The sequence below is a fragment of the Hemiscyllium ocellatum genome, chromosome 32, assembly GCF_020745735.1.
Source record: "Hemiscyllium ocellatum isolate sHemOce1 chromosome 32, sHemOce1.pat.X.cur, whole genome shotgun sequence".
Taxonomy (NCBI): domain Eukaryota; kingdom Metazoa; phylum Chordata; class Chondrichthyes; order Orectolobiformes; family Hemiscylliidae; genus Hemiscyllium; species Hemiscyllium ocellatum.
Window position 1 is genome coordinate 18,461,884 of NC_083432.1, and position 12,461 is coordinate 18,474,344.

Consider the following 12,461-nt stretch of genomic DNA (forward strand, 5'->3'; position numbering starts at 1 on the left):
AAATATATGGTTATCCACTTTGGTGGCAAGAACAGGAAGGCAGATTACCACCTAAATGGAATCAATTTAGGTAAAGGGACAGTACAGAGAGATCTGGGTTTTCTTGTACACCAGTCAATGAAGGTAAACATGCGGGTACAGCAGCTAGTGAAGAATAGCATGCTGGCCTTCATAACAAGAGGGATTGAGTATAGAAGCAAACAGGTTCTTCTGCAGCTGTACAAGGCCCTGGTGAGATCACACCTGGAGTACTGTGTGCGGTTCTGGTCTCCAAATTTGAGGAAAGACAGTCTGCCTATTGAGGATGTGCAGCGTAGGTTCACGAGGTCAATTCCTGGAATGGCGGGATTACCTTACACTGAAAGACTGGAGCGACTGGGCTTGTATACCCTTGAGTTTAGAAGACTGAGAGGGGATCTGGTTGAGAAATATAAGATTATTATAGGATTGGACACTCTGGAGGCAGGAAAGATGTTTCTGCTGATGGGTGAGTGCCGAACCAGAGGACACAGCTTAAAAATATGGGGTAGACCATTAGGACAGAGATGAGGAGAAACTTCTTCACCCAGAGAGTGGTGGCTGTGTGGAATGCTCTGCCCCAGAGGGCAGTGGAGGCCCAGTCTCTGGATTCATTTAAGAAAGAGTTGGATAGAGCTCTCAAGGATTGTGGAATCAAGGGTTATGGAGATAAGGCAGGAACAGGATACTGATTAAGGCTGATCAGCCATGATCATAATGAATGGTGGTGTAGGCTCAAAGGGCAGAATGGCCTACTCGTGCACCTATTGTCTATTGTCTATTGACCCTCTAGCTTGCTATCAAACATTTGCACACCGCCCCAACTCCCTTGAGCCTCTGGGATGCGATGTGGCTTCAGTCTAGTGACTAACTGGGGCATCAATGTGTAACAATGCAACAATGTTTGTACGTTAACTAGTTACTATCGGGTTCAGTGTTTGCAGAGCTACAGCAGGGGAGAAAAAGGTACTGTAAAATTTAAAATACTTTGTAAACATTGATAAACAATTTGCCTTCCCATTTCAGCCCAGTGTTCAACAATATTAAAAATTGCTAAAACGAAGTCAGTATGTTCAGTATATTGGAAAATCAATACACTATGGTCCCCGAGGGGAAAGGAGCAGAGAAAAGAACCTATAATCAAATTATGGCTTGCTGCTTCCTCCACTGGTACAATGCAGCTCCATTTATACAGGACTGTGTCCAGAACAGTCACACGGTTAATCCCCAATCAGGGGTGAGTTAGTTGTTCTTGACCAGATGGAACTCATTCCATGACAAGTGACACTGATACCCTGATAAAGCAATGGGATTAATTTCAAACATATGCTTTACTCCATGAAACAAATGCATCCAAGGTCACTAAAGCAGTTCAGTTCTGTACAGTGAGGGAAACAAACAAACCTTGGAGTTTGACTGTATCCAGGAGACAAACTTGTGCAGGATTGTGTTTACGTGTATCTGAGGCCCGAGGAGGATCCAATAACTGAACAGACCCCCCATTTAACCTCTGCAGTAAATATTTTTTATATTAGCCTTGGTATGGCAGCGTGGCTCAGTGCTAACTCCCTCACCCCTGAATTGTATGTTCATAGCCTGTTCAATTATTTGTGCCATTCCAAAATATAGAAACTCAGGTGAAGGTGAGACCATTCAGCACCCTGGTCCACAATTCAATGAAATCATAGCTAATCTGTACAATCCCCCCTTTGTCCAAACTCAGTCTGCAATTCTCAACACCCTGGCATTGTAGCTTGGACACCATACAATCATACAGCATAGAAACAGGCCCTTTGAACCAAGACATCTATGTCAAGCCGATTTCTTCAACTGAACTAGTCAAATTTATCTGCATTTGGCCCATATCCCTCACAATCTTTCCTATCCATGTAATTGTCCAAATATCTTTTGAATATTGTAACTGTATTCACCTCTACCACTTCCTCTGGCAGCTTGTTCCATACAGACATCATCCTCTGTGTGAAAAAGCTGCCTTTGAGGCTTCTTTTAAATCTTTCCCCTCTCAACTTAAACCTATGCCCTCTAGTTTTAGACTCTCCTGCCCTGGGGAAAAGGCCTTTGCTATTCATCCTATCCATGCCCCTCATAATTTTATAAATCTCTATAAGGTCACCTTGCAGCTTTAAAACTCCAGGGGAAAAAGTTCCAGCCCCCCCAGCCTCTCCTCATGATTCAAACCCTCTAGTCTCTCGTTAATCTTTTTTACAGCCTATAAGCAGTTTCATAACTACTTTCCTATAGCAGGGAACCTAATATTGTATGCAGTATTCCAAATGTGGCTTTACCAATGTCTTGTGCAGTTGTAATATAATAGCCAAACTCCTATACTCAGTGCTCTGACCAATGAAAGCAAATGTGCCAAATGTCTTCTTCATCACACTGTCTACCCATGATACCACTTTCAAGGAACTATGTATCTGTACCTCTCAGTTTCTCTATTCTACAACACTCCTCAAGGCCCTACTATTAACTGTGTAAGTCCTGCCTTTGTTTATCTTTCCAAAGTGAAACACCTCACATTTATCTAAATTAAACCCCATTTGCCATTCATAGGCCCGCTGGCCCAGTTGATCAAGATCCCATTGTAACCTTAGATGACCTTTTTCACTGTCCACTCTACTACCATTTTTGGTCTCATCCACAAACTTATTAACCATATATACTCATCCAAATTGTTTATATAACTGATGAACAACCATGAACCCAGATTCTTGTGACGCGCAACTGATCACAGGTCTCCTATCTGAACAATCTCCTGGACCTCTCCACCTCCATCTTTGGTGACCGACTAACAACGGACATCTACTACAAACCGACGGGCTCCCACAGCTACCTGGACTACACCTCCTCCCAGGAGAAAGTGAGGACGGCAGATGCTGGAGATCAGAGCTGAAAATGTGTTGCTGGAAAGATGCAGCAGGTCAGGCAGCATCCAAGGAGCAGGAGAATCGACGTTTCGGGCATGAGCCCTTCTTCAGCTTACACCTCCTCCCACCCTGCTTCCTGTAAATACGCCATCCCTTATTCCCAATTCCTCCTCCTCTACCGCATCTGTTCCCTAGATGACCTGTACAGCACTGAATTGCTTTAGTGACATTGTATGCATTTGTTTCATGAAAATCCGAGATGGCCTCTTTCTTTAAAGACTGCAATTTCTCTCCCATGCCCTCCAGTGTATCTCCTCCACTTCCCGCACCTCTGCCTTCAACTCCAGCTCTCACACCCAAACAAGAATAGAACCCAGCCCCCCTCCCCGGTCCTCACCTTCCACCCTATCAACCTCCGTATACATTGCATCATCCTCCTCCATTTCCACCACCTACGAACAGAACCCATCACTAGGGATATATTTCCCTCCTCACCCCTATTATCATTCTGGAAGACCATTCCCTCTGCGATTCCCTCGTCAGATCCATGTCCCCCACCAGCCCTGACCCGACACCTGGCACCTTCCCCTGCCACCACATGAAGTGCAAAACCTGCCTCCACAACTCCCCCCTCACCTCCGTCCAAGGCCCCAAAGAATCCTTCCACATCTGACAGAAATTTACCTCTACCTCCACAAATGTCATCTACTGTATCCGATGCACCCGATGTGGTCTCTTCTATCTGGGGGAGACGGGATGGCAACTTGTGGATCATTTCAGAGGACATCTCTGGGACACCCACATTGACCAACCCCACCGCCCTATGGCCAAACACTTTAATTTCCTCCTCCTACTCTGTCAAGGACATGCAGGTCCTGGGCCTACTCCATCGCCAAACACTAACCACCGATGCCTTGAGGAAGAAAGCATTAGGACCCTGCAACCACATGGGATTAATGTGGATTTCATCAGTTTCCTCATTTCCCCTCCCCCCACCTTACCCCAGATCCAACCTTCCAACTCCGCACTGCCCTCTTGAACTGTCCTACCTGTCAACTTCCTTCCCATCTATCCACTCTACCCTCTTCTCCAACCCATCACTTTCTCCCCCACCTTCATCTACCTATTGCATTCTCAGCTACCTTCCCCCCAGGCCCATCCCCCCTCCCATTTGCCTCTCAGCCCCCTGGCCCACAAGCCTCATTCCTGATGAAGGGCTTATGCCCGAAACGTTGATTCTCCTGCTTCTCGGATGCTGCCTGCCACACTCTCAATTCTGATCTCCACCAGCTGCAGTCCTCACTTTCTCCTAGATAGACATTTCTACCTGACTAATATAGTTATTGGTCTTTCAGCTCATTGAACTGTTTCAGTTTTGAGTTTGAGTTCAAGTGTTAATGAGTTGAATGCTTAGCAACTGCTGCAACAATCAATTGGTCTTACAGACTTAACAAACATAGATCCAGCTGTCTGCTCCATGTCAGTTCCCCCACACAGCCCCTGGCCAAGAAGTCCAGCTGCCTTTCTCAGCTGTGGAGATTTTCCTCCACTGTTATGATGTGTCTAGCATGAATCCAGATGGGATAAAATGAATACCACCTTCATCACAACTGCACACTGCTAACCTTTAAGCACATATTTTGCAAAGCTCTGAATCAAAGACCAGTGCAGTCAGCAAGTCAACACACCATATTAACGAGAATTATATGCATGGTATTTGGTAATGAACATGGCTTAAAAGAATGTTCGTCATTGTCATTAGCTCTTTACTTGATATGAGCTCTTGCTTGTTCTCTTACTTCTGAGATTACAGGAAAATAAATAGTCTATATGAGTTAGTTGGTAACTGGAACTTTTTTCCACCACACACATAGAATAGTCATTCAGATAATGGAAATTCACATATTTTTGAAGATTATTCCTATTGTATTGGAAGATTGATGTTGAATTGCGAGTTCAGGGTGGTTACTGAAAGTTACATTTTCTCTTTGCAATGAGGTGGTAACAATGTAGGACAAGTTACTGCTTCTAATGACATTACTATATCTTGAGCTGTGGGGCCAGAAGTCATTTATAATGCAGAGTAGGCTCAAGAAAACATCCTTGACCCACCAACGCCTTAATGGTAGAAAATCCAGACTGACGTGAAGTCTCGAATGGGTAAAACTTCCAAGTCCATTTGAATTTGCAGAAGAGGTATCCAATCAACCCATCCTTCCATTCGAATAATTACTTTGCTCCCCAGAGTCAACCCCTGCCTCGTTTCTCCAGATCTCTGAGGAAGGGCATTAACTGGACTAGTGCAGACTATTTGACACACTCTACTTTCCTGTTGGCACTTCCCTGTATCGGTTGGGGAATAGGATATTGATAGGATGGGGAAGAGAAATCTAGCTCAGTATACAAATATCTGATTGGTCTTCTTGTACATGTTAGTCCCTTTCCTGTTGTGTTATGTCTCACAGCAGATGTCCAATATACCTTTAAGGGACATTCTTGTGATAACATCACCATATCATATATGTGAGCTAATGGTCTAAAGGTCTCAGTCTCCATTTTATTGTGTCCCTTGGAACATGACTGAGGGAAGCATGTTACAGATTTCACCCAAATTGCTTGGTTTGAGCCCAGAAGGGCAAATTGCATTTGTCATGGACTAGGCCACACACTACTCAAAACATTCTTAAGCAGGTAGCCCAGACGATCACTTTGCAATTTGTTTCGGTAAGCGTACAGTGAAAGTTACCCAGAGTAAGCTAGCTAGGTTGACTACCAGGTTTTAAAACGGACAAAAATTTATTCACAACATTACATAATGAAACACAAAGAACTGAATAAAGAATACCTACAAAACTCAGTCTATCCAGACTAGACTTAAGTAAGCTGTTCCGAATATACACAACGGTCCCAATAAGCAAACAGTAAAAATGTATACAGGTCGAAGTTAGAAGGATAGAAGGAGAGAGAGTTTAGCAACCTTTCTTCACCCAGTCCACTGCTGAACTCATCTGCTAACTGAACTTCAGTTTCCAGTACTAGTCACTCCTCTTTCATTCATAAGGTCACTTCTAAACATAAAGGCTTTGGCCTAAAGTCTCACCTGTTTACTTATAGACAAAAACACCTCTCAATACCCTATTATTTCTGTCCCAAACCCAGCGATTTCAGAGCCTGGAGTGTTTTATGACCTCACTGAAAAAGAAATCAAGGACACAGTATCCCTGAGAAAAGGAAGAGCTTTTAGAAAAAAGGACCAGCTTTGTGACACAGCGTACAGAGGTAGGTACCATGAGCTGTGATAAAAGGACATTGAATTCTTCAGTACTGTGTGACCCACACCGTGTTACGATTTTATGAGAGCTAATGTTAAGTACTACAATGTGATAGTGGCAAATTGTCAATATATCTCACCACATCACATCATGGTGTCATATTGAGTTAATCCTATTCTGCTGCGTCATTTGGCTGTTGACCATCCTGAAATTCAAACCTTTCACAATACCAGCGAACTAGAAATTGTTGACTGTATGATTCACACTGGATAAACCAAAAATGCAAAAAACATACAGTTTTGAGCAAATTCCGCTGATTAAAACCAAAGGTCAGAATCTTTTTGAGGCATTGATGAGACAAGGAGAGATCCATGCTTCCTCTTTTCAGGAAGATCCATCAAACCATAAACCCATCGACCAATGGCAAGACCACCGAGGGGGTGGGAGTCTTCCTCAGGAATCAAGGCCACCAGGGAGGAAGTCTTGACAACTGAGAGCTTCCAGTCAATATGCCCCCCCCCCCCCCCCCGAACGATGCTTAGATAGGGTGCCAGGAATGGGAGGTGGGTATGGTGGGTGACATGGTTGATTGGGTAGGTGGGTTTGTGGTTGGTTTGGTGATTTTGAGATGGGCTCTCTGGTTGGGAGCTGGTCAATGGTGAGGCTGAGTGGTCAGGTTGGTCAGAGTTGAAAATGGGTAGTGAGGGTTATCAAGTTTGCAAGAGTCATCAGAGTGATTGAGTTGGATCAGGACTGGGGATGGATTTTGGGGAGCTTCGGTGGTCTGTATTTGAGACAAGTTAGTGTCACTGATCAGGGTATGGGTCAGTTATATAGTTACTCAGGAGTTAGATTAGGGACTGGATATTACATGCCCCTGCCACTTCTGTTTTCAGTGAATGTGGGCAAGGCCATGGAATATAGGCTGGCACCCCACATTCCCATCCATGAGGAGAAAGTGAGGACTGCAGATGCTAGAGATCAGAGTCAAGAGTATGGTGCTGGAAAAGCATGGCAAGTCAGGCAGTATCCGAGGAGCAGAAGAATTGACATTTTGGGCAAGAACCCTTAATCAAGAAAATAAAAAGTTCTTGCCCGAAACGTTGATGCTCCTGCTCCTTGGATGCTGCCTGACCTGCTGTGCTTTTCCAGCACCACACTATCAAGTTACTTTCCCATATTGCACCCCCATAATGCAAAGGGTGGGTGGATACCAAAATTGGTAACCTGCGCACTGTACATAAATAAATAATGAAAGGCCAACTGAACTTATGAAAAACACAATTGACTCTACTATTATGCCAGCCAAGTCATAAAGCAGTTGGCATGATTTTAAAAAAAAACATGAGTGGGCTTTCTACTTTCTAAAAAAAAAAGTTTAAGATGCCAGGAAAGGAAGGCGCACTAGTTTGGGTTGAGTGTGCCCTTTTCTCAGTAGGATCACTCCCCAAGGAAGATGGTGACACTCTCATTCCTGCCTGGATGTATTTTACAAAGTCACCATCTTTCTTGTGCTGCCAAAAGAATCCTGCCCAATGTCATCAAAATTGGCTCATTCAGAAATCCGTCAGATCCACCTTCATGGCCCCCCTCCCCAAGTAGGTGATGTCAGTTCACCACAGAAATTGGTTGAAACCAAAACTTTGACTGGTTTAGAGAAGGTGATTGATATAATTAAGAGAGTCATAAAGCTGTACAGCATGGAAACAGACCCTTTGTCCCAACTCATCCTTGATGACCAGATATCCCAACCTAATCTAGTCCCATTTGTCAGCACTTGTCCCATATCCCTCCAAACCTTTCCTATTCATATACCCATCCAGATGCCTTTTAAATGTTGCAATTGTACCAGCCTCCACCACTTCCTCTGGCAGCCCATTCCACACACACGTACCAGTTCTGTGTGAAAAATTTGCCTCTTAGGTCTCTTTTATATCTTTCCCCTCTCACCCTAAACCTATGCCCTCCAGTTCTGTTCTCCATCACCCCAGGGAAAAAACCTTGTCTATTTATCATATCCATGCGCCTCATGAGTTTATAAACCTCTGTAAGGTCACCTCTCAGCCTCCGACACTCCAGAGAAAACAACACCAGCCTATTCAACCTCTCCCTTTAGCTCAAATCCTCCAATCCTGGCAACATCCTTGTAAATCTGTTTTGAATACTTTCAAGTTTCACAATATCTTTCTGATAGGAAGGAGACCAGAATTGCACGCAATATTCCAAAAGTGACCTAACCAATGTCCTGTACAGCCACAACATGATCTCTCAACTCCTGTACTCAATGCTCTGACCAATAGAGGAAAGCATACCAAACGCCTTCTTCACTATTCTATCTATCTGCAACTCTACTTTCAAGGAACTGCACTCCAAGGTCTCTTTGTTCAGCAACACTCCCAAGGATCTTTCCATTAAATGTATAAGTCCTGCACTGATTTGCTTTTCCAAAATGCAGCACCTCATGTTTATCTAAATTAAACTCCATCTGACACTTCTTAGCCCATTGGCCCATCTGATCAAGTTCTTGCTGTACTCTGAGGTAACCTTCTTCGCTCCCCGTCATACCTCCAATTGTGGTGTCATCTGCAAACCTCTTAGGTCTAGAGGGATCAAAGGGCATGTGGAGCAAGCAGGAAGAGGGCACTGAGTTGGATGATCATATTGAATGACAGACCAGGCTTAAAGGGCTGAATGGCCTACTTTTTTTCCTATTATTCCTCTGTTTGTCTTAAACTTTCTTTCAGGGATGTGGTAGAGGGACAAGCAATTCCTTCCTTAGGAATTGTCTGTCTAACATTTTGCAGGTAACTATCCAGTTCCCAGAGAGAATAACCAGGAACTGATCAGTAACAAACCAGAAACAAAATTCGAAATGAATGTTTGATCATGCTAGAGCTCCATGTTGAGGTATACAAGTTGAATCAGACCAGTATGCTGCATTCACGAGTTTTAATGTTTCTTCAGAACTGCCTAGAGTCCCCACTTCAACTCAAATCCTTTTCTCAAACAGTCCAGAAGAACAGGAAAATCCCTTTCAGAAATTCAAACTTCCTGAGCAATAGCCACAGAGGCAACGTATCAGGAAGTCTGTGGGATGGCATTGACATCTCTGGCCGTACATCCAGTCTGTGATGACCCATAGACTAGAAGCTCTTGGCTGATATATTTTATACTCATTATCATGAGCAGAAGTGTTCAATATTCCATTGATATTAAAGGGATTTAGGTCGGTGACAAATTTTGCTCAAGTTGACTTAGAGTTACACTGTTCTTGCGGACTGTAATATCAGAGGCTACAAACTCCACAATTTGCAAAATCAACTGAGTGAGCTGTTGAACTTACCCTCCGTGTCGAATGGTATTATGTTGCAGTGACTTCCATTACTTGACCAAGGACAGAGAAACACTGCTCCACCTTCTATTATGTTTTCTTGTGTAGTATTTGCCTTGGGGGCACCAATCAGCACACCTGGACTGCAAACAAGCAGGAAAATCTTTAAATTATTTTTCTCTGTTTTAATACTTTACTCTTTCAGTTTGTTTGTATCTTACCTCTGAACTAAAAACTTTTTTATTACATTTACTTCTAGAATATTAATTGTGGACAGAATTACTTTGTACACAGAAATTTAGCGGACACTTTTCTGCATTCTATTATAAATATCTTGGAGGTACTATAGCTGAGATGTGCAAATATTGTACACTATCATATATGTTCAGTTACGTTAATCTGACACAGAGATTAGATTACTTACAGTGTGGAAACAGGCCCTTCGGCCCAACAAGTCCACATCGAAGCACACCCACCCAGACCCATTCCCTTACGCCTAACAATATGGGCAATTTAGCATGGCCAATTCACCTAACCTGCACATTTTTGGACTGTGGGAGGAAACCGGAGCATCCGGAGGAAACCCACGCAGACATGGGGAGAATGTGCAAACTCCACACAGTCAATCGCCTGAGGTAGGAATTGAACCCAGGTCTCTGGCGCTGTGAGGCAGCAGTGCTAACCATTGTGCCACCTAGTTTCAAGGTAACAAACCCAGTGACGGAAGTTTGAAATCAAATCAATTTTCCATAATGATCTGATGCACCAAACAAGCAGTTCTGTAGACCTCCAAAGATCTACCTAAAAACTTATGTATTGGGAGCAGGAAGAGGCCACTCAGTCCCTAACCTGTTTTGCCACTTGATATGATCATAGCTGATTTAATGGAGGACTCCCCTCTATATTCCCATCTACCCACCATACCCTTTTACTCTCATGTCAATCAAAAATTATTAGCTCAAATTTAAGAAGATGCAGTGGCTCTATCTCCATTGTTTATCTGGGGAACAGAATTCCACAGATTATCAACCCCAAGTAAAGAAAAGCCCTTATTTCCATTTTAAATGGGAAACCCTTAATTTTTAAACTGTAAGTGCTCTAACTGTCTGAATCACAGATTAGTGGGTAAAATAGCCTTCTCATTCAGAGATGGGTATCTTTCAGCACATCTTAAAATAACTTGATGAGATCTACCCTTATAGTTGATAGGTTAGACTGCAGGAGCATTACAAGTATCTCAGCCCACACTAGAGAATTATGGTAATATAAGGGAAGTGTAATGTGCTCTTATGTCGAACAATGTATTGCATGAACAGAAACTCTCAAAAGAATTCACTATGATGAAGGGTTATTGTGCATGTCAGAAATCTAACTGAGAAAATCAAACTGATATGTGACACCACCAAATTATTTGACAACAATGTATTTCCAAATTATTAACCTATAATTAACAACATCATATACAAAACGACAAGGAAGTTCTGATACAGATTTTAACACCAACACATTTCGACTTGAACTTGATTTTGTTTTTACCAAATTCTTCTTCCACTGCACGGGAACGATATCTCTCATTTTCTTTCTTCATGTCAACATTACTCATTCCTTCCTCTTTCTCTCCAGTGTCTATGTTCAAACTCTTTGAATGTAATCTATTTTTCCACCAAAGCTCTTGGTCTGTCTTTCATACCATTTTTTAGCCCATCTCCTAGCTTTGGTCTTGCAATCACTCACATCTTTGTTTCTCTGTTTCAGGGTTCTAGCAGTGCATTAAGCTTGCAAGTAACTTCACCCATATTTATATGAAACTACTGCAAGTGCAGAGATCCAAAGGCAAACACATAACTTCTCGGCTCAGCACTGAATCCTTTGAGGCCTCACTGAATCCTTTGATTTATGACATACAAAATGCAGGGTAAAGAGTCATAATCTACTTGTAGTCCTCAGTTATAGAAATAGAAATATAAACCACTCAAGCAACTGTATTGCATTTTTTTTCACCTCATTACAATGTGCTAATTTGTATAAAGTACAAATACAAGTGGTTTCCTATCGGAAAAGATACTGTAGCCAAGAAAATAAATCAGGTCTTCAACAGAAGCAATTTTGTCTGACGGCAAAATTCACAACTGATCTTGGAGGCACCTATTGGGGAGAGGTCACAGCACAGAAATAGATAAGTCAATAGTTTTACGTAGCCTTGCTGTAAATCTGCAATAGTGAGTAGAGTGGGTTCATTCTTAATTGTATGTTTTAATTAGAATCTGTCTCTTGATTTAATTATAAGCCAGAAGTATTAAATTAGCCTGGAACAGTGTTTTGCAGAGCAATAAAGTGGTGCTATTTTGTGGGTCTGTAGATTGGAAGGAGCAAAATAGTCTTTAGTAGAGTGACGTGCTCCTCTTGTTGGTTGTGGGAGTTTTAGGAGAGAATTGAAAGGTTACTGAGGATTATATCTGCAATAAATGTCATTGGTTGTGAATCCTGTCAGATCAAATGGATCAGTTGGAGCTACAGTTAGAAACAATGAGGAATTTACAAGAGTTAGGGAATGTGATGGATAGCAGCTGTAGGAAGGGAAATAAAGCCACAATTACAGTCAGGTAGATGGGTTAGCTCCAAGAAAGGTAAGAGAGGTAAATCGTAGTATAGGAGTCTTCTGTAGCTATTCCCATTTCAAACAAGTATGCTGTTTTGGAAAATGTAGGGGGTAATGAACTTTCAAGGGATTGTAGCATGAACAGACAAGTTTCTGGTACTGAGACTGGCTCTAAAGTAATGAGGGGTACATCAAGTTCCAAGAGATCGATTGTGTTAGGAGACTCTCTAGTCAGGGGCACAGACAGACATTTCTGTGGCCAGCAGTGAAAAACAGAAAGTTGAGTTGCCTCCCTGGTGCCAGGATCAAGGATGTCTCAGAGAGGGTGCAGAATGTTCTCAAGGGGAAGAGGG

The 12,461-nt window shown here is 42.6% G+C and overlaps 1 protein-coding gene across 1 annotated transcript in view; it reads right to left on the reverse strand.

Annotated features, from left to right (window-relative positions):
- Positions 1-12,461, reverse strand: part of LOC132830713 (integrin alpha-8-like) — a 158,805-nt gene that overhangs the window by 128,247 nt on the left and 18,097 nt on the right. Inside the window, exon 2 of the mRNA XM_060848536.1 lies at positions 9,522-9,652. Coding sequence (XP_060704519.1) covers positions 9,522-9,652 — 131 coding nt within the window. The remainder of the gene's footprint in view (positions 1-9,521; positions 9,653-12,461) is intronic.